The sequence below is a fragment of the Galeopterus variegatus genome, unplaced genomic scaffold (assembly GCF_000696425.1).
Source record: "Galeopterus variegatus unplaced genomic scaffold, G_variegatus-3.0.2 Scaffold25, whole genome shotgun sequence".
NCBI classification, from domain to species: Eukaryota; Metazoa; Chordata; class Mammalia; order Dermoptera; family Cynocephalidae; genus Galeopterus; species Galeopterus variegatus.
In genome coordinates, this window is record NW_007726136.1 from 365,847 (window position 1) to 386,735 (window position 20,889).

The following is a 20,889-nucleotide window of genomic DNA, read 5'->3' on the forward strand; positions in this document are numbered from 1 at the left end:
CCAGCTATAAGCTGGCAACAACACCGAGGCCCAGTGAGTTCCAGTAGGTCCAGGGGGGGGGGGGCAGCCCCAAGCGGGGGGGGGGGGGCAGCCCCAAGGTGGGTGGAGGGTGCAGCCACATTTACCAGTCCAGTCCTGTGACCCCACCCCCACTCCTTACCCAGTCTGCTGCAGACCCTCAGCACACAGTTCAGGCAGGCACCAGATCAGACCCAGGGTGGGCAGCCCTGGACCTACCGCCTGGTGCAGTTGGCAGACCTACTGTTGAACCGCAGCCGCAATGTGGCCACCGTGACACCCTTCACTACGCAGCAGCGCCAAGCCTGGGACCGGTGAGGGTGGGATTTCCAGGGGCTGGGTGGGGCACTCTGACTCTGGGGTGTGAGTGGCAGCGGTGGCCTGAGGACTTGCCCATCTCACTCCAGGATGTTGCAGACTGTGAAGGAGCTGGAGGCCCGCTCCTCTGAGGCGAGAGCCGCTGCCTTCCAGCACCTGCTGCTCCTGGTGGGCATCCACCTCTTCAAGGTACAGTAGCCTGCAAGGAGGGGCTTGTGAACCTGGGGTTCTAGGGCATGACAGGCTCCCTACTGAGAGGCTTATGGGCTATATGCGTGGCCAGGGGAGGCTCTGGGAAGTTGAAGTTAGAAGGTTTCTAACCTAGGCACACCTGGGTGGAATGACCACACAAGGGAAAGTCATAAGAAAGTACTTAACCGGGTACCAGCCAGTTCCTGAGCTCTCCATGCAGAGCTCTTACAATTCCCACAACTTGGAGGTAGGTACTTCTTCCCCATCCCCATGTTTGACAGGTAGGGAGATTGAGGCTCAGAGAGGCAAAGTAACTTGCTCTGTGCCACACAGCTATTGCCTGGGACTCAGAGGACCCCACAGGACCTCCCAAAATGTGCTTTACTGACCAGAGGCGATGGGTATGAAGGAGAAGGTGGGGCCCCCATGGAGGGAAGCACCTGTCTCCCACGGGGGCGCCTCCTCTGTTACTGGGTAGTCGGTTACAAGTGGGGTCCCACTGTTTATATTTAGTTCTCACACAGAACCAATGGTATGGTTGAGGGGAGTGTTTTTTCTCTCTGTGGATCCCAAGCATGGGGTTTTGGGCCCCGTCACATTATATGTCACACTCTGTCAGATTCTGTATCTCAAACACCTTCTAATGATGGGTTCTCTGGAACCATCATGTCACCCTTTCTGTTCTCCCCACCAAGAGGCCTTGAACACGTTTGAAGCTCAGTGTCGACAACACTTTTGACCCTTGTGTTTTTTTTTTTCTTGATTCCAAAACCTGATTTCTTGGAAAGTTTTCTTCTCACGTTGCATGAGGCTCTTACCAGGGTTGCTCAGGTCTTAAGTAACCTGAGTCAATGGCTCCCTTCTCGCCACTTGGCTGGGATTTTTGCTTCCAAGCGTTGGGCACTCTGAGAGCCCAGCCTGTGGACAAGTTGTGTGGGTAGAGCTTGGCCACCATGCACCTTCCAGAGCTTAGCAGTGGGGCTTTGATGGCAGCAGATCCTGGACACTCACGCAGAGCCCACCCTAGGCCCTGGGTTCTCTGAGCTTGATTGACTTGGATGGAGGAGGCTGTAGTTCAGGGTGTGTCAAACACTTGGATAAAAGGTGCAGTCCAGAGAAGGACAGGGACCTGCCTGGTCATACAGCCAGGGAGCTGGAGACCAGTGGCCTGGGCTTTGGGCTCCTATTCTGGCCATCTTTCTACTATCCCTGGCCTAAACATTGAAGCTGCCCACTGCATTCTGAGGGAAAAGTCTGCCTTGTAGGTCCCAGAGAGCACATGGAGTGTTTTCAAGAGGACCGTCTACCTCACTGGCTGGTGGCCAGAGTCTGCTCATCCCCAGCAAGATGGATTTAAGTTTAAACTAATTAAAATTAATTATGTCTAATGCTAAGCCAGGTGTCAGGGGAACAATCTAGAGTGGCGATTGGGAGGCTGGTACCTGCTGGCTTCTTTGTGACTCTGACCGTCCTTGTCAGGCTCTGCATCTGTGGGTGTCAGTCAGGAAGCTGGGCCCCATGTTGCCTGAGTCATTTCTTGTGACTATGTATTAGGCATAAGGAGGTTATCAGCTCTTGGACCACCCCTGGGGTCTGGCTGGGGTATTTCATTCTGGATGGTGAGGGTGACTGGCCAGGGCAGGCCAGCGGCCAGAGTATTCAAGGCCCCTGGTGCCAGATGGCTCAGGAGGGCCTGGGAGTGGGACCTGGCCCCTGATTTCTGTCCTACCTACAGTCCCCTGCAGAGAGCTGTGACCTGCTTGGCGACATCCAGACCTGCATCATGAAGAGCCTGGGGGAGAAGACCCGCCGGAGCCGCGCCAAGGCCGTCAGTGGGTCATTGCTCTGTGGCAGGGTGGGCAGGGCATGTCCTGGGGGACAACAGGAACCTGGAGCTGGGTAGCCAGGTTAGCAGCCCTACCCTGGCTCAGCCCTCCTGCGCTTGCAGATTCCCAGGAGCCACCATGGGTGGAGGTGATGGTGGAGATCCTTCTGGCCCTGCTGGCACAGCCCAGCCACCTGATACGCCAGGTGGCCCGGAGCGTGTTCGGCCACATCTGCTCACACCTGACTCCACGTGCTCTACAGCTAATCCTGGATGTGAGTTGGGGCCTTTAGGAAAATGGAAGCTGTCCTTGGGTTACCACATCTTAGGCTCTTTACTGTATTCCTGTGGAACTCTGCTGCTGTGCCAGCCTGTTCAGGGGTCCCAAGGGCTCTGTCAGGGAGGCACTGGCACTGAGCATCGGAGGGTGTGGCTTTCTCTTCTGGGCTCCATTTTCCGCCCTGAAATGGGGGCAGTTGGTGAAGACCAGACGGCCTGGTCAGAGGAGGTGGTCAGGAGGGCCCAGTGACCTGAGGAGGGTTGGGGACCAGGGCAACTAATGGGTCAGTGGTCTGGGAACCCTCCCCAGGTGCTGAACCCTGAGATAAGCCAGGATGAAGATGACAACGTGGTGGTCACTGATTCCGATGAGAAGCAGCTGGAGAATATAGAGGTGCTCACCATCGAGGGCGGGGCAGGGTGGTCAGACACAAGGTGGCCGTGGGCAGGTGTGACACACTTGCCTCCACAGGACCAGAGCGAGGATGACAAAAACTCAGAGACCGAAGAGGAAAGTGAGGAGGAGGAGGAGAGCGAGGAGGAGGATCGCGATGGGGATGTGGACCAGGGCTTCCGGGAGCAGCTGATGGCGGTGCTACAGGCCGGGAAGGCTCTGGTGAGCGGACGCCGGGGAGCCTGTGTGCCTGTGTGTCCTGCCCACCCACTGTCAGGTTGATGGCCAGTCCTCCCTCCCTCAGGGAGGAGCGGACAGCGAGGACGAGGAGGAGCTGGGGGATGAAGCCATGATGGCCCTGGACCAGAACCTGGCCAGCCTCTTTGCCGAGCAGAAGCTGCGCATCCAGGCCCGGAGAGACGAGAAGAACAAGCTGCAGAAGGAGAAGGCGCTCCGGCGAGACTTCCAGATCCGGGTGAGCAGGAGAGCTGGCTGGTGCCCGCCACGCACCCCAGGCGCGCTTCTCTGTTGACTGACTGCCCTCCCGGCCACAGGTGCTGGACCTGATCGAGGTGCTGGTGACCAAGCAGCCGGAGAACCCCCTGGTCCTGGAGCTGCTCGAGCCACTGCTGAGCATCATCCGGCGCAGCATGCGCAGCAGCAGCACCAAGCAGGAGCAGGACCTGCTGCACAAGACTGCCCGCATCTTCACGTGAGCAGCCGGGGGCGCATCTCATGGGCCAGACCTCTGGCCTTGCCCATCTGGACAGAAAGGGTTGGAGTCAAAATTCGGGACATGTGTCACTCTGGAGCTCACACAGTCCTTAATTCATCTACCCATTCTCCTGACACTTAGCACCAACTGTGCCCTGGAGCTGGGGTGTTTGGGCCCTGTCCCATCCCTGCAGTGAGGCGGGAGAGGCCACATGGCCCTGGCGTGCCAGTGGGTGGTGGGGTGCCACCACTGCAGAGGAGCATGGGAGTGGGAAGGGGTCTCACGGGAGAAGGGTTTGGAAAGGAGCCAGCAGGGGGGCCAGTGCAAGCATCAGGAGGGGGCCAAGGCAGATGGCAGATAAAGACCTGTCTCCCAGAGATCAGAGGTGCTAGGGGAGGCAACGGTCTAGGGTCCTGGGACACCATGTGTCCAGCACAGCGGGTGGGGTGAGCATGACTGCCCATGTGTCCCCAACATAATCCCGTGTCAGCCCCAGGTCCACATTCTCAGATGGTTCTCCTGCCACCTGCTTAGACAGTGTCCAGTTTGCTTAGTGTCCCACCTCTCGTCCCCATTCTGTCTTCAGCCCTGCAGGGCCATGTACGCTTCTGAGCATACAGACCCTGGTCTCACTTTACAAAAGTCCCAGAGGCCACTGTACCACGAGAGACAGGTGCAGATAGGAGATTTTGACCTCAGCCCACAGAACCATTTGTCCCTCTGGTGTACACTCTTCCCTGGGCACTCTGAACCTACACAGCTTCAGAGTGAGTCCACAGGAGGCCCTGTAAGTCTCTGTTCCCCCACCTGTGACCTAGAACTAGTGCTCCTTCCTCTCAGGATTGGTCCTGCTTGGCAGAGAGCTGGGTGGGGAGAGAATGTGCTGACCAGCTCTGCCCCCACAGGCACCACCTGTGCCGCGCCCGGCGCTACAGCCATGACGCAGGTGACCACTCAGAGGCTCTGCACGCCCAGGTGGAGCGGCTGGTGCAGCAGGCTGGCCGCCAGGCCGACTCTTCCATCGCCCTCTACTACTTCAACGCCTCACTCTACCTGCTCCGGGTCTTGAAGGGTAACACTGCCGAGAGGTGCATCCGCAAGGCCCAGAAGACACAGAGAGCCAGCGATGACACCAGCCCCAAGCCCAAGGGCCCACAGGTGAGCAGAGCCAGTTCAGCCCCAATAGCCGGGGGCCATCCCAGGACCCAGCCCTCAGCCTCTTGCAGACAGCCCGGGCTCTGCACCTGGCCTCCCCCCAGCTTTCTCTCACCTGGCCCAGACTGCCAGCTGCTTGGACTTGAACCTTGTGACTGCAGTCTACTCGTCAGCGCTGAGCTCCTTCCTGACCAAGCGCAACAGCCCACTCACCGCTCCCATGTTCCTCAGTCTCTTCTCCAGGCACCCAGTGAGTGTCTGGGCTGGCCCTGCCCCTGGGAGCCCCTGCCCAACCCCGTCCCTGCCTCATGGTCCTGTCATTTCTCCCCCAGGTGCTCTGTAAGAGCCTGCTCCCTGTCCTGGTCCTGCATGTAGCAGGCCCAACACGGCCCCGCCATCAGGTAAGGGACTGTCCAGATTCCAGTCTGCTGCCTGCCTGAATTACCCGCTTAAACTTCTGACTGGGCATTGTGAGGCCCCAAGTGCTACCCTGCTGTCTTCCTCTGCCCTGGTTAGTGAGGACACAGCCTGTCCCTGCCCCTGGCCTTGGCTGTGGAGGATGCTCTGGCCCCTCCCCCACTGTAGGCGTGGGGGAGCTGAGTGGGCGGGGCCAGCTTTCTCCTTCAGCTGCCGCTTCCCATCTGGCCTGAGCCCTCCAGCTCCCCTGAGAGCACGCCCTCTGGCCAGCAGACTGGAGGAAGATGGCACTAAGCTAGTGAGAGGCCAGGAACTGTCCCACCCCTATCCAGCTGGGAGCCTTGCCTGCCCCCAGGCCCCCGTGTCCCCCACCTACACAAGAAAGGACAGGGTAGATGATTGCAGAGCCCAGAGCAGCAGGCAGCCACTCATGGACAGCCTAGAGTAGCCATGACCTTTCTGGGTACTTGGCAGGCTCCTAAGCTCTCATTGGTCCCCAAGCCATGACCTACCGGCTGAGGCTCTTGGTAACCACAGTCTCCTTGCCCCAGGCCCAGGCCTGTCTGCTGCTCCAGAAGACCTTGCCCATGCGGGAGCTGAGATCATGCTTTGAGGATCCCGAATGGGAGCAGCTGATTGGCCAGGTCCTGGCGGAGGTCATTGAGGTAACAGCCATGGAGCTTGCCTCCTGCCAAGCCCATCAGGAGTGGGTCTCTGGGATCCAAGGACCTTGAGACTCCTGGTGGGATTTGGGGTTGTCCCAGGAGATATTTCCTCCCTCCGGCTTTAGTCCTATTTGGGAAATGGAAAGGCTTTGGGCAGCTCTGGAGTGCCTCAGCCCAGCCACCTCCTCCCTAGAACCTGCGGACGCTGGGGCAGGCGCAGACCAAGTCGGAACACCAGAGGGAGCTGTTCTCCCTGGAGCTGCTCAATGCACTCTTCAGGACCATCCATCACGAGGTGAGACTGGAGCCCAGTGAGCTGGGTCTCGGGAGGGAAGGAGAGGGCACCATGTCCGGGCTTCCAGGGCAGGATGGAGATCACCAGGCAGGATTGCAGGGGAGGGGGAACCATGGGGGGAAGGTTCTGGGTGCTAGGGTGAGGAACCTGGGCTGTCTTTATGTGGGTGGTTCTAGCACCATGGAGGAAGGCGACTGACTTAGCAAGGGAAAGAGTGCCACACCTGTCTCTGGCAGGGTGGGGGTGAGGGTGTGTTATTGCCAGGTTCCAATCAGAAAGCTGAGAAGGGCCCAGGAGGGCTGGGGACAGTGGGAGGAGTTGGAGGAGATTCTGGGTGGGCAGCAGTTAGGAAGGAGGCAGGGTGTTCAGGCCTGGGGCAAGGGGTGGGCAGGAGGATGCTTGTGGCTATCAGGGCTTTGCAGGACAGCCACTCAGAAGCCATCCTCAGAGTGGTAGTACAGAGGCCGGGAGAGCATGAGTCCTGGAAGCCAAGGGCTTTCAAAGATAACCCCTTTGGTAGGTGGCAGGGAGGGCGAGACAAGGAGGACTTTGGCAACCCAAGGTGATTGAATGATGCCTTCCCAGATGGGCAGGCCAGAGCCACTGCAGGAGGGGTGGGGCTGCTTGGGAAGTGCAGAAGCCGAGGCTAGGCTGTGGGCTGCAGGATAGGGAACAAACATCTAGGCTGTTCCCTCCCCAAATGAGAGGGTCCAGTGGTTCACAGGCGGAAGACATGATAAGGGCCAGGAGGGCCGGTGGTCTCTGGGGAGGTAGCAACTGGGCGAGGGTGGGAAGGCTTGGGCCCAGGAGCCGGGGAGAGGCCCTGCCTCCTATCAGCACTGAGCTGCCGCCTCTTACCCTGTGCAGAAGCTGACGGTGGACCTGACCACTCTCCTGGGTGTGCTGCAGAGCCAGCAGCAGAACCTGCAGCAGAGGGAGCTCTCGACTGGCTCTGGCCGCCTTTACGATCTCTACTGGCAGGCCATGAAGATGCTGGGAGTCCAGTACGTTTGGGGAGGAGCACCCACACCTTGGGAGGGGGCTGGAAAGACCCACCATTACATGCGTGCTGACATGCACACTCACGTGTGGGAGCTTTGCACAGTTTGGAGACCACGCAGTGGAGGTGGTTCCTACTCTCACTGGACAGATTCTTAACTTGCTCACTCCTCCCAGGCGCCCCAAGTTGGAGAAGAAGGACACCAAGGAAGTCCCCAGGGCCATCCAGAGCCCCGTTAGCGTGAAGCAGAAGAAAAAGGGGTTCTTGCCAGAGACGAAGAAGCGGAAGAAACGCAAGTCAGAGGATGCCACGCAGGAGGACAACAGCAGGCCTGCCACAGCCGCCAAGCCTGCAGCCACCGGTGGGGACCAGCCCCCCAGCACAGGCAAGAAGAGGAGAAACAGGAAGAAGGCCAAGGTCCCAGCCCAGTCCCAGGTGAATGGGACGCCTGCTGCCAAGAGTCCAGCCCCTGACACCTCCTCTCTGAGCCCTAGTACTCCTGCCAAGACCCCGAAGCTGCAGAAGAAAACCCAGAAACTGTCCCAGGTGAATGGAGCTACTCCCCTGTTCCCCACAGAGCCTGCAGGCAAGAAGCCACATCAGAAGGCTCTTCACAAAAAGGGGGTCTCGGGCAAGTCACCACAGTCTGCCCTGCCACGCAAAAAGGCAAGGTTGTCTCTGGCCAGCAGGAGCCCCAGCCTGCTCCGGAGTGGGGTCAGGAAAAAGAAAGCTCAGCCAAGGAAGGGGACCGCGCCCTGAGCGCCCTCAGCCCTGCTGCCCCACAGCCCCAGACACACCTGTTTTTTCACCACAGTTTAATAAACAAGCCACAGTCTAAGGCACTAGCTTCTGGCACAGAGGAGTGGGTCTGTTGCCAGCCTGCCAGGGGGTCCCAGGGTACAGAGACCCCTGGTTCAGGCTCCCAGGGCTCTGGTGTTCAGGTGGGTTGGCACAGGTGAACACTGGCTGGGTACAGGTGTCCTGTCCCCAGGCTCTTTAGCTGCTGGAGCCACTGGAGCATGATTTAAATAGGTTTATTTCTTCATTTACAAGAGGAATATATTTGGCTTCTCTCTTGAGACTCTGAGATTCACAATCAGCAGCTCTAAAAAATAAAGGAGCAGTTTAGCTTCCGGAAGGAAGAGGAGGCAACACTTGGACCTGGTTCTTGTACAACAAGAAAACATTGCTGGGGCCCCGGCGGAGGGGAAGGGGGGCTGCTCTTTGGGGGGATACCACCCTGCCCCACCCACCCCCTTGCCAGGCCCCCAGGGTGCCCCAGAGCTTGGTGGGGTGGGTATTCCACTAGCTTACACAGCACTGAAGCCACAGCGCAGCTAGTGACTAAGGGCGAAAACAGCATTGTCCAAGCTGGCTCTTGGGGTCTCCTACTGGCCACAAGGGCCCCCACCCCCACAGAACCAGACCAGAACAACCTTGATTGCTACAAATGTGCAGGAAGTATGTGAAACTGGGGGAAGCTCCCCCAAGGGGGTGTGGGGCTGACGTGAAGTTGGCAGATGCACCCTGGTGTGGCTATGAGGATAAAGGGGGTGTGTGCAGATGGGAGTGGGGCAATTGGAGGCTGGGGTGAAGGCCTGGCTCCCATGGTCATGTGGGGGAGTCGAGCATGTTGGTGTGCGTGAGAACAACAGCAGCCAGTGTGTGGTGGAGGTGGCCGGGGGTGTTGGGCCTCCACCTCCACCAAGCTCTCCATGGGGCAGAAAGCCTCAAGGATGGCTGCTTCCTCTAGCAGCCAGAGCCCTGGCTACTACCCCATGGGTTCTGGGGACGGTTCCTGGGCCCTGCTCTTGGGAAAGGCTCAGCCCAGCCTGGGGAAGAGAGTGGGTTCCTGGCTCATGGAGACACAGGAGCCCTCAGGTAGGTGTAGGCTGGTGGGTAACTCCCAAAGATGGCAAGCCTGGGGCACAGGTGTGCAGCTGCCACCAGGGCCTTCACCCCTGGTACAGTCAGCTCCCAGTCTGGGGATGTCCCACACCTGGGAAACCAGCTGGGAGCCAGCCCAAGGCAATGGAGACAGGTGTCCTCCAGAGTGACTGGCCAGGCAAGGAAGCTCCCAGCAACTTGGGTGCCTGGCTCCATTTGCCAGGTTGAGTCCAACGTCCACAAGCTGAGAGACAGTGGTCCCTGCAAACCAGGCCCTTCAGGGAGCCTCAGAACCTGAGCTGCTGCCCCCAGGCCTGGACCGTCTCTTCTCTGTACAGTCCAGGATCTGTGGGATCTTCAAAGCTGCATATAGTGCTTGGCCTAGCAAGCTGTGTGGGAAAGCCCAGCCCCCTGGCCCCACAGTCTACAGAGGGCAGGGACTTGCCCAACATCACATAAGCCGGTGACAGGCCAGGGTCTCCTGACACTCCCACTTGGAGCTGTCTTCTCCCTTGACCCCAAGGGCCCTGCAGCCCAAACCCAGGGCTGGGAGTCTGTCCAGCTGCGTGGCTCCAACACATACAGCCTTCCCAGTTAGCTGAGGACACAGCTGCTTCTTGGAGCCAGAACCACTCAGCAGCCCCAGGCCAGAGAGGGTGGGCGCCCAGCCGTGGGTCATACACAAAGCTTTGGGACAGTCCAGTGGGTCCAGGATGCCAGAGGACATCTCCCAGACTGGGTAGGAGCATGGCTTCTTCATTGTCCCAGTGGCACCTGGGGGGAGGATATCAGGTTAGAGGTGGGGTTTTCGGGGGCATTCCAAGGCTTCCCCTCCTTTGTTTTCCTTGTTAGGAGAAGCTATTTCCCTGGCTCAGAGCAGTGACCCTGGGTCTTGCACTGCTGGGAAGCTGCAGCTCCCAAAGGCCAGGCCCTGAGGAAGGTCAAGGCAGGATTTGGGCCCTGGCACCTCTAGGAGGATTTGGGAGTAGAGAATCCAGATAGCAGGGAGTTCCTGGCCAGTGCTGACCTGACCTATGCCTCAGCCCTTCTAAGGAAGGAAGGGGGAGCTGATTTACTGGAAGGATCTTCTCTCCCACCCAGAGCTTTGTCAGTAAATTCCAGCCGCATTTCTTAAGAGAAAAGATCAAACCCAAGGCTGGTGGGATGTGCTTAGGCAGGAGGTGACTCAGGAGGAGCACTCCCTGTCCCCTAACCTGGCCTTTCCCTTGCCACCAGGAGTGCTGCCCTCAGCCCCCACTCACCGCCTCAGACCTTCACGGAGGGGGGTGGCAGCACCAGCTGGTTCACCCTGGGGGAGAGACGGGCGGGGGTCAGGGTGGCACGTCAGCGGGGGCCGGGCCCGGGCACTGCTCTGGCGCATCGCATCACGGGGGCCGGCTGACCGGAGGTGCTGGGCAGGGACCTCGTCAGCCCCAGGGGGAGGTGGGAGAGCCCAGGGGTGGGGAGAGGAGAGAGAGAGGAGTAAAGAGGAGAGGAAAAGGAAGTCAGAAAATGAGAAGAAAAGGAAGGGAAGGGGGTCCCAGCTCTGGAAACCCTTAACTCCAGAGAAAACCCAAGTGTAAAACCACTGTGAATGGGCGTGCCACCCGCCAGCCCAGGTGTGACAGAGGCTCATGAGCCACAGGCACAGGAAGGCCTGGGGTCTGGACCCCAGCAGCCAGGTCACCCGTCAGGCACAGGCTAGGTCACTGTGCCTTCCACCCGCCCCAGGACAGGGGTCGTGGCAGGGCTGTCACAGTCCCCGCTTCACAGCGGACGCAGCGGCCCGCCCTCCACCCCCACTCACTGCTGCTCAGCCTTGGCACGGTCGCTGAGGAAGAAGAGCGTGGTGGCGAGGAAGAACATGCCCCCCAGGACCACAACGAAGGGGCAGAGCATGAGGGCGTAGCCCAGGCTCAGGAACTCCCAGAGCGGGGAGTCCTTGGTGCTCTGGCGGATCAGGTCCGAGATCTGTGAGGACCGGGGGTGGTGAACGTCAGGGCAGGGCCACCTCCTGAAGTCCCCCACCCTCCGCAGGCCAGCCCTGCCCCCAGACGACTCACAAAGCCGATGAGGTAGGGGCTTCCAGCGTCCCCCAGCAGGTGGGAGGTGAAGCTCTGCAAGGCCACCGCGGTGGCCCGTCGGGTGGGGATGACCACATACTGCGGAAGAAGTGGACAGGTCAGTGGCCAGAGGAGCCAGGGCCACCCACCTGGCCCCATTGCTGGGGCCACAATACTCCTGAAACCCCCACACCCCAAGACTCACACCTGCCCTGGTGTCCTGACACCTCCCCTCCCCGGGCCCTTTCCCCGGTCCCCTTCTCCTTCCCTGCCCATCCCATGGGCACGGCTGCTCCTCTTGGCTTCAATGGGACCCTCTGCTCTATCCACCCTTTTACTCCTGGAGCCAGGTCTCACCCCCATGCAGATCCATTCAGTCACCACCCGGTCTTCAACCACTCTTTCCCTAGTCCAGACCACTCTTACCTGCCCAGACTGAACCCATCACTGGCCCCCAAGCCTGCCGTCCTCCCTGGACCCCCACTTCAAAGAAATCTCCACTTCCTTCCCCTACCACATCCAGCCAAGGGGAGAAGAATTCGGGGTCACCCTGCCACCAGTCAGCACAGGCCTTTGATGCAGAGCTCTTTGAGCCTGGGGTACCTGAGCCATTAGGAGGGGCAGAGCTGATGTCCTCTGCCAGCTGCCTTAGGCTCTGCACTTGGTTCTGGGTGGGCAGCCCAGTCCTGTGGCCGTGGGGACAGAGGCTCACAGAGGCATGTGTTCCCAAGGAGTCACATGAGTGGTGCAGCTCCGGAACTACAGCCCTGGCTTGTCGGTGTCTTGCCCTCACCTCCCTCATGAGAGACCCATCTTGGATCCCCTCCATGAGGACCAAGCAAGGCCTAGGCTGGCCTGGGACAGGGTAGGGGTGAAGCAGGATCCTGCCTGGAAGAGCCTCCAGTTGTACCCATGGGCACCCCAGCTTCAAATGCCAGCAACTGCTGGGCCCCAGGCCCCCATCAGACCAAGTAGGCCCTGACCCATGGGGGTTGCTCCAAAGTCAAACAGGAGGGGCTGGGACAGAGGAGCAAGGGCAGGCAGCAGCCAGCTCAGTGGTGCCCTGGGGCAGCCCCTGTCCCCCGAGGTCCAGCAGCCTCATCTATTCAGAGCACCAGCCTTAGTGACAATGCATGAGAAGGCTGGTACCTGCTGGGCACCCTGCTGTAGGGGGAGCAATTGGGGGTGGGAAGAGACCTGGATCTGGTAGAATTGCATGGCCCCATTTCCAACAATAATTAGTCACTTGGCTATGACACTTAATAAACTGGGACATGATTTCCCTGGGACACAGACCCTGTGAGCAGCTGTCGGGCTGTCCCTGGGGATGGGGGGGCACTTGATGCAGACACTCCTCCCTCACTCTGGGTCTGTGCAGTGACCCCACCCCACCCCTTGGCTCCATGCTGAGGCATAGAGCTGAGTCAGACCTCCCCACCACCACCACATGGCCCATGGACTGGCAGGGGACAGAGAGAGCCCAGGAGGAAGTGGGTATGCAGCGAAGCCCAGGTGGGGCAAGGCAGGCTTCCTGAAGTCTGCAGGGACACAGTGCCCGGATCTCCTGGGCTGTCCCATGTGTGGCACCAAATCCTAAGCATCCCAAGGGTTGACCTAGGAGTCCCTCCTCCCCCTGCTCCAGGGCCTGCCCAGGCACCTCCCAGACCCTCTTCCCACTGCCGGTCCCCTGCATTCTCTTCTCCCGATCCCCTCCTGACCCTGACCTGGGGGACCCCAAGGACAAGAGTGTCACACCCAGCCCTGCCACCCCCAAACTACCGTAAGCCACTAGGCCCACAGCCCCTCCTGGCTCCTCCTGCTTCCATCCCCACCCAGGGACACAGGCCCCTGCCAGCCACTCAGATAGCCCTTTGTCCCTGGCTGGCTGGTCTGGAGCCCATTGTTGGCCCTGTGAAGACAGCCTCTGTCTGCCTGGCCCCAGCCGCAGGCACTCAGGCAGGCGTGCCTGGGACCCGGGCTGAGCTGGGAGGGCAGCGACCCTGGGGAAGGAGCATTGGCAGGCAGCACCACCTCAGTGCCAGCCTGGCACTGCCAGCCTCCCAGCCATGAACCTGACCCTCGAGACAGCCCCTTCCCCACCTCATCCCCACATCTCTTCCCATCTGCCTTCTCAACCCTCTGTTCTCAGGCCTTGCCCTGACACAGACCCCAAAATCTCTGATCCCCTCCCTTCCTCTGGATTCACCCTCCCAGCAAGCCTTCCTTCCTGCCCACCCCCCACCAAGCCCTGCCAGCTGCCGCCGTGAGGTCAAGAGGCCTGTTCAGCATGAGGCAACATTGGCCTGCCTGGCTCACCATGAGGATGTCTGCGGTGATGGCCCAGTTAGAAAACAGCAGCGTCTCCCCGACAAAGATACAGATCTGCCCAAGAGAGAGCACAGCAACCATCAGGGGGCCTTCCACCCACCTGCAGCCCCAGGCTGCTCCCTGCACACTGGCTGCTGGCAGGAAGCCCCCAAAGCTTCCCATCCCTCCCAGGGGCTGCATCTCTTGATGGTCAGGCTCACAGGGCATTAACAGATTATCCAGAGACTTCAAACCATGCCCACAGCCATGAAGGACACCCAGAGCCCCTGGACAGGCCATGGACAGAGCAGGGAAGGCATCCAGAAGACTGCAGCCTCACTGTTCCAGAGCTTCCCCGGGCCCAGGCCCAGCTCCCCCAGCACCCCTGCCCCCCACTGCACTCACGTAGGCCCCCACGATGCTGCTCTTGGCGGCCACAAAGATCAGGCAGATGAAGATGGCAGAGCCCAGCATGCCCACAGCACACACCAGCGGGTCTGCCCGTTGGGTCCGCAGGCGACACCAGCGTGTGGCTCCTGCACCCGTGACCACACCCAGAAAGCCCGTAAAGCAGGTGATGGCCCCAAAGATGAGGCTGTGGGGACAGAGGACAGTGGGTTGAAGGGGAGCCAAGGTTGGGGCAGAGAGGTTCTCCTGCCCAGTGTCCCTCATCACCCCTCAGGCCCCTCCAGCCTGGCCCCACCTGTCCTCAGCCCTACCTGTCCTTGGCCCCACAGGGTGGGCTGCTGCACGTCTCTGCAGTCTTCTGCACAACTTGGGCGCGGTGCAGGTAGAGCGGGATCCACATGCCCAGGGCCCCTGTGGCGAAGGATACGGCTGACGTGGCCAAGGAGGAGAAGACATAGCTGCGGCTGGGGAGAGGTCGGGGCAGGGACACTGAGCTGGGGCCAGGACCCCCCTTCTGCTACACAAATAGCCCCACATGTCAGGGCTCAGGAGGCCACCTCTTCTCCCCTGGCCTGCTGGCTCACGCCTTCCCACGAGGACAGAAGGTCTCGATTCCTCCTCCCCTTACAGGCTCCCGGGGTGAGGGTTCAGGCTTCAGGAATGATAATCTCCAGGGGCCAAAATGTCACTGCCAGCACTGTGGGCAGCAGAGATGGCGAGGAGCCGCTGAGGGCCCTGGGTGGGCTGCCCTGCAGGGAGGGTCCCCTCTCTTTTCGCACCAGATCCCTCCCAGCAGTACTCACTTTCGGATCAGGGCCTTCATGTCACGGAGCCACGAGGTCCGTGCCTTCAGCTGCCCCCCAAGCTGGTCGGCATGGCCTCTCTTAGTGACAGGGACCAGAATGAGGATGAGTGTTCCTGTGATCATGCCCAGGACAGGGGACACCTGGCAGGGTAGGGAGCACGAAGTCAGGACACCAAGGCCCAGCGGGCTTTGCCTCTGCTGCAATAGGAGGGGTCGTGCAAGCTGCACCTTCTGGGGATCCCAGGCGGTCCTCTGGGCTAGCGTCTACCCAGCCTTCCTGCCTGCGCTGCTGAGCATAGCCACTTGGAACGAGGGCAGTCAAGAGCTTAGGGGCTCAAAATGGACTGTCTGGACCAGGGACAGGAGGGGAGGGGCAGGTGCAGGGAAGACTGACAAGCCAAAGGAAGAAGGGAGAGATGATGGACGGGTGGGTGTGTCAGACCTGTCCCAACCCCTGGGTCTAGAAAAGTTCCGCAGGTGGGTTCCTCACCTCATGGGGCACTGGGATGGGACTGGCTGGCCAGGAAGCTTCCAGCTAATAGGTCAGGTGGACTCTCATTTGGGAGCACAGAGGCTCAGGAGCCCATTTGGATCTTCCCTGTGTCCAGCCCAGTTTCAAGAACGGAATCTCCAAGGTCCCAGGCTTCTCTCCGGACTGGAGGGGGACATCTTGGCAGCCTGGATTCTAACACTCCAGCTCCTCCACAAGCCCATGAGAACAGGGAAATCTGTCCCCACCCCCACCAGGCCTGGGAGCCCATGGCTGGAGAGTTCCCCTCCACGCCACCCCCTTTCACTCCCCACCAAGAAATTCCACGGAGGCTGCTTCCTTCCTGCTTTTGAGGAAAAAACACTTTGTCTTAAGCTTCCGCTCCTCCGAGAGACTGGGGATCTCTGTTTCCTCCGATTGCACTGTCCAGGGGCCTTGGTAACTCACCCCAAACCCTCCAGCGAGACAGGAAGTGGCTCCAGACCCTGGGGGCCCCCACACAGAGGTCTTGTCCCAGCCTCACCCTAGCACAGCACCAGGGCTCAAGCAGGAAGCTGCATCGTGGACCTGGAATTTCCTGACATGGTGGGAGAATCCTTTGTCCTCTCAACCTGGGACTCCCAGGGTGGGAGATTCCAACCCTCAGCCTAGGGCTGCGTCTGGCACCCCTCACACCTGAGCTCCATGACACCTCTGTCTGGACTAATCTAGAAGAGCAAGGACTTCAGAGCCCAGGCCAGCAAGCAAGGAAGCCTGGAGGTCAAAGCCTGGGCGCTAGGCTAGAGTCTCTGGATGATCCTGGGGCAAGGACTGGACTGGGGAATATCCTCATGGGAGGGCACCTAGGCCTTACCCGCAAGGCCCAGTGCCAGTCTCCAGATGCCTGCTTCACGCTGGAGCCAGTGATGTAGCCCAGGCCACTGCAGAGAAGTTGGACACACATCAGGTTGGGCAGAGACAGGGGCTGGGGTGGGGAATGTTCACTGGTCTATAGGGCAGGCCGCCCACCCCACCACCCAGCCAGCTGGCCAGGGAGCAAGCAGGTCCAGGCATTTCTCCAAGGCCGACCGCCGCATGTGTACTTAACTAAGGGCACCTGCCTGGGCTGGAACCTCAGGGACAGGGAATGGTCAGACGCTGAAGGGGACCTTGCCAAGATCCTCACCCAAACCCTGGCATCTCTGGCTCTCACCTGCCCAGTGGGATGGCAAAGTAGAAGACAGACAGCATGAGTGTGCGTGTGTTCTTGGTGAAGAGGTCGCCGATGATGGTGGGCGCAATGGTGGAGTAGCTGGCCTCGCCAATGCCCACCAGCCCCCGCGACAGGACCAGCAGCCAGAAGTACTGTGGGGAGGGGCAGAGAGTGCTGGGAGCCCACCCCACTCCCCCCTTGTTCCCACTTTGCCCTCTGCCCCCTGCAGGGCCAGGAACCAGGGAGAAGGATGGAGCACAACCCATGCCTCGGCAGTGACTGCAGGCCCAGGCCACTCCAGCTTCGGTTTGCCCCACTGCATAGTGGGTCTGACTGGGCCTGGTTGGCCCAGTGCTGGGATGGGATTGGACTTGCCCACACTGAGAGCTGTATGGCCCAGACAGGCCCATCTGTCCCCATAAGCACTGGGAACATAAGCCTGTGTCTCCACCAGCCACCCATTGGGAGACCTCCTCCCTGGGTCTGGCCCCACCTCAGCAGCCTCAAGTCACCCCCACTCTGGGTGCCTCCCAAGCAGGACAGTCGGGCCAACTCTGACAGCACTGAGGGCCCAGAGTGAGTGGGCAGGGCAGCCCAGTGGGCTCAGAGCCCCTCCCCCACAACACATCAAAGGCAAAACCCAGCTGAGCTGCAAAGGGTGGGGCCGTGCCAGCTGCTGGTGGTACTGCCCTTTGATGTGGACCTGCCCCCTCCAGCCCCCCAGCTGCCCAGGGCCTGAGAACTCAGCCTGGTCATCTTTCCCCAGCCCCACCCTGACCATCCATCCGGCCAGCATCGCCCACATCCAGCCCTCCCTGGGCCTCCCCAATTCCTCTCTCCACCCCATCTTGCCCTCTGCACGCACAGGGCACTGCCCAGCGTCTCTGACCTCCCACTGCTGTGCTGTTCACCCTCTCACGCTCCCCGTCCCCTTCCCCACTGAGCTCCACGTCTCTGTTTCTCTTCCTGGGAATCAACCACCCACAGCCTTTGCCTATTTTTCTGATGGTGGTTTGTCTTTTTCATATTGATTTATATTTGCTTTTTCTACATAACAGGTATTGATCCTTTATCCTCTAGGTCACAAATATTTGCAGTCATTTTCTTTCAACTTTATGGAGAGTTTCCCCATCCAGAGTCTTCATGTTGGTTTGCTTAACCTGATGCTATCAAATCTGTTGATTTTCCTTAATGGCTTCTGGATTTCACATCTTGTTCAGAAAGGCCTACTTCATCTCAAAATTATGAAAATGTTCTCCTACATTTATGTTGGTGATATTTTAGAGGGAGAGAAAGAGGATGGGAGCAATTTCATCGATCATGCTCATGCACTAGCAGACAGACGGCTCCTGCTCATCCCCCTCCACCCACAGGCACCGCTGTACCGTGTATGCGCCGCGCACCCATCTCTGCCTGAGCTTGCACATACAGGTACCAAAGAACCACACCAGTGTCTTCCGTGTGGTTTTAAAAAATGGACATAAAAGGAACCAACCGTTCCATGCATCTGATCCCACAATTTGCTTTTCCCCTCATTCTTATCCTTGTGAAACCCATTTATGCTGGTTAATACAGATGCAGTTCATTCTTTCGCTGTCAAGAATCTCACAGTATGAATACACCCATTCATCTGTGCCTGCCCAGTGATGGTCACTTAGATTGGTTTCCCGTTTTATTCTATTAGAGTACTGCGAGGAACATCCTTGCACACGTGTGTCCACAAGCTGGAGTTTCTCTCTCGGGTATATACCTGGAAGTAGAAGGCTGGACCGTGGGAGGTACACAGAATTTCACGATATCTTGCCACTTTGCTCTCCAGAGAGGCACTACCAATTTACACTCCCATCAGCAGCGCCTGAGTCCTTGATTCCCCACAGCTTTAATAACACTTGGTATTGTCAGCCTTTTTAATTGTTGCCAATCGGATGGGTGTGAAGTCATATCTCATTGTTGTTTTAATTTGCATTTGCCTGATTACTCGAGAGGCTGAGCACCATTTCGTACTACATGAATTGGTGGTTTGGGTATCTTCTCCTGGAATTGCCTATAACTACCCTTTGCCCATTTTTCTACTTGAGTTATTTGTCTTTTTCTTGTTGATTTATAGTTCTAGATTTTTAGAGTTTGCTTTTGCTGTACTTTCGCCTAGCTGGATTTTATGTTGCAGTATGGTTTGACATGCAAACCAAACTTTTTCCAGTCCAGATGGGTAGTCAGTTCTCCCCATACCTCGTGTCTGAGATGCAACTTCCATCCTACAATAAATGCCTGTAGAAACAAGGACTCCGTTGCATAGCTCTGTCAGTCTATCCCTCCGCTGTTTTAGTTAGAATAGTCATATTTTAATAACTGAGAGGGTAAATTCCCTTTTATGTTGTTTTCACAATGTTCTTGGCTGTTCCTGGCATTTTCTCTGCCAAATTAATTTCAGAATCACATTGCCAAGGTCCACCAAAAACCCCCCATGGGACTCGGATTGTGACTGCAATGAATTTACAGACTACTTGGGGCCGGCCTGGTGGCGCACTGCTACAGTGCGCTGCTTGGGAGCGCGGCGGCACTCCCGCCGAGGGTTCGGATCCCACATACAGACCGGTTCCGCTCACTGGCTGAGCGAGGGGCGGGCACAGTACCAAGGGTTGCGATCCCGTTGCCGGTCCCAGTCCGGTATGGGCGCGACACTGAGGGTTGCAGTCCGTTGCCGGACACGAAAAAAGACAAAAAGGAAAAAAAAAAAAAGAATTTACAGACTACTTGGAAGTGATCTTTCTTTGCTTCTGCGCATCTTCTCTCCCTGGCCCCCTACCCTTCCATACACCCAAAGGAGGGCCCAGCCAGGCTTCATGATCCTGGACTTATTGGTCAGTCCCAGAGGTCAGCGACCAGGGGCCTGGCCAGGGGCAGCACAAAGCCCAGAGAGGCCCTAGAGGCTTTGGTTCAGTCCCCCCCCCGCCCTTTTTTTCCCCCAGTAGAGTAGGTACTTATTTCTTACTCACGTAAATTTTAAGTAGAAGGTTTTGCTTTATTTTTTTATTTTTATTTTTTTTTAACAAAAGACCGGTAAGGGGATCTCAACCCTTGGCCTGGTGTTGTCAGCACCACGCTCAGCCAGTGAGCAAACCGGCCATCCCTATATAGGATCCGAACCCGGGGCCTTGGTGTTATCAGCACCGCACTCTACCGAGTGAGCCACGGGCCGGCCCAAGTAGAAGGTTTTGGAATAGAGTTGGGAAGATCTCTGCTCTCCCAAGGCCACCCTGGGTGTCATCTACACTTTAGTCAAAAAGGACATAAGAAATCAGGGCAGACCACATCAACATTCGCTTGTTGCCAGGCTGGAAAGTCATGATGATCATTTGTGTCCATATTCCCCTGGACAGAGCTCAGTCACATGATCCCATCCACAATAATTAGAGGCTGAGAAATGCAAGATGTGTGTCCAAGAGAAAGGAAAAGGATTTGGGGAGAACACAAGGCCAGTCTCTGCTACAGGAGATTTCTCCCCTGGGAAGCCTGCTTCTCTGAAGCCTGCTGAGGTGTGACTTCTGGTTATGTGTTTTTCCACACTCATTACATTTACAGGGTTTTTCCCTGTGTGAATTCTCTGATATACAAGAAGGGCTGACTTACAGCAGAAAGTTTCCACATACTCTTCACATATGTTGACTTGGTTTCTTTCCCGTGCAAGTTCTCTGATGTACAGTGAGGCCAGACTTCTGCTGGAAGGTTTGCCTGCACTGTGTATTCATAGGGTTTCTCATCTGTGTGAATTCTGATGCCTGCTGAGGTATGACTTCTGCAAAAAAGGATTTCTTGCATTCACTACATTTAGAGGGTATTTTTTTCATGGTTTTCTTGTGTATTTTTTTTTATGTTAAATATCTTGATTTTTCCTGTATATTTTCTGATGCTTAGTGAGTTCATACTGTTTAGAGAATGGTTTCCTACATACATCACATTTAAAAGTTTTCCTCCCTGAGTTATTTCTTGGGCAGTGAGAGCTGACTTATCACGGACTTTCCTAAGTTCATTATATATACAGGTCCTCCCATATAAAATTCATGTAATTATGTGTAAATAATATTGGCTCTGTGTTGAAGGCTTTCCTTTATCTACTATATTCAAAAGGCTGTCGCCCAGTTTGAATCTTGTAATGCTAAGATGCTTACAACATCTGAGGGGTTTCCCAGTTATATTACCGTCATTGGGTTTTCTTTCCAGCACAGTCTCATCAGGCTGTCCAGGAAGATGCACATGCTGATATCCATCACACTCCTCAGGCCCCATCGTGAATAGTTCCCATTATTTATCATCAGTTTTAACATATTTGAGCTCAAAATAAATGTTTTTCCTAACTCAACTCTCTTCTCAGCTGATGTTTTGCTGTTGGTGATTACAACTGGACACGATGTCTACCGTGACTTTCTTGGCTCCTCTGCATTGGGTCGACTGTCTGGACATCTC

The 20,889-nt window shown here is 57.6% G+C and overlaps 2 protein-coding genes across 3 annotated transcripts in view; one reads left to right on the plus strand and one right to left on the minus strand.

Annotated features, from left to right (window-relative positions):
- Positions 1 to 8,119, plus strand: part of MYBBP1A (MYB binding protein (P160) 1a) — a 14,571-nt gene extending 6,452 nt beyond the window's left edge. The window contains exons 12-26 of the mRNA XM_008568671.1: positions 165 to 332; positions 426 to 525; positions 2,264 to 2,360; positions 2,477 to 2,628; positions 2,943 to 3,026; positions 3,105 to 3,248; positions 3,331 to 3,501; positions 3,581 to 3,738; positions 4,647 to 4,899; positions 5,021 to 5,146; positions 5,229 to 5,297; positions 5,865 to 5,978; positions 6,172 to 6,273; positions 7,141 to 7,277; positions 7,450 to 8,119. Coding sequence (XP_008566893.1) covers positions 165 to 332; positions 426 to 525; positions 2,264 to 2,360; positions 2,477 to 2,628; positions 2,943 to 3,026; positions 3,105 to 3,248; positions 3,331 to 3,501; positions 3,581 to 3,738; positions 4,647 to 4,899; positions 5,021 to 5,146; positions 5,229 to 5,297; positions 5,865 to 5,978; positions 6,172 to 6,273; positions 7,141 to 7,277; positions 7,450 to 8,032 — 2,458 coding nt within the window. The 3' untranslated portion in view covers positions 8,033 to 8,119. The remainder of the gene's footprint in view (positions 1 to 164; positions 333 to 425; positions 526 to 2,263; positions 2,361 to 2,476; positions 2,629 to 2,942; positions 3,027 to 3,104; positions 3,249 to 3,330; positions 3,502 to 3,580; positions 3,739 to 4,646; positions 4,900 to 5,020; positions 5,147 to 5,228; positions 5,298 to 5,864; positions 5,979 to 6,171; positions 6,274 to 7,140; positions 7,278 to 7,449) is intronic.
- A 172-nt stretch (positions 8,120 to 8,291) lies between these two features.
- Positions 8,292 to 20,889, minus strand: part of SPNS2 (spinster homolog 2 (Drosophila)) — a 37,870-nt gene continuing 25,272 nt past the window's right edge. Inside the window, exons 4-14 of one of the 2 annotated variants that reach the window (XR_550209.1) lie at positions 16,426 to 16,577; positions 16,087 to 16,153; positions 14,742 to 14,884; positions 14,250 to 14,402; positions 13,936 to 14,125; positions 13,540 to 13,605; positions 11,224 to 11,322; positions 10,968 to 11,131; positions 10,423 to 10,469; positions 9,273 to 9,934; positions 8,292 to 8,378 (exon numbers count right to left, since the gene is read on the minus strand). Coding sequence is in view for 1 of the 2 variants with exons in the window: in XM_008568680.1 (XP_008566902.1) it covers positions 10,427 to 10,469; positions 10,968 to 11,131; positions 11,224 to 11,322; positions 13,540 to 13,605; positions 13,936 to 14,125; positions 14,250 to 14,402; positions 14,742 to 14,884; positions 16,087 to 16,153; positions 16,426 to 16,577 (1,077 nt within the window). In the remaining variant the exon portion in view is untranslated. Of the gene's footprint in view, positions 9,935 to 10,422; positions 10,470 to 10,967; positions 11,132 to 11,223; positions 11,323 to 13,539; positions 13,606 to 13,935; positions 14,126 to 14,249; positions 14,403 to 14,741; positions 14,885 to 16,086; positions 16,154 to 16,425; positions 16,578 to 20,889 lie in introns of both variants that reach the window. The other variant, XM_008568680.1, reaches the window with a different exon arrangement.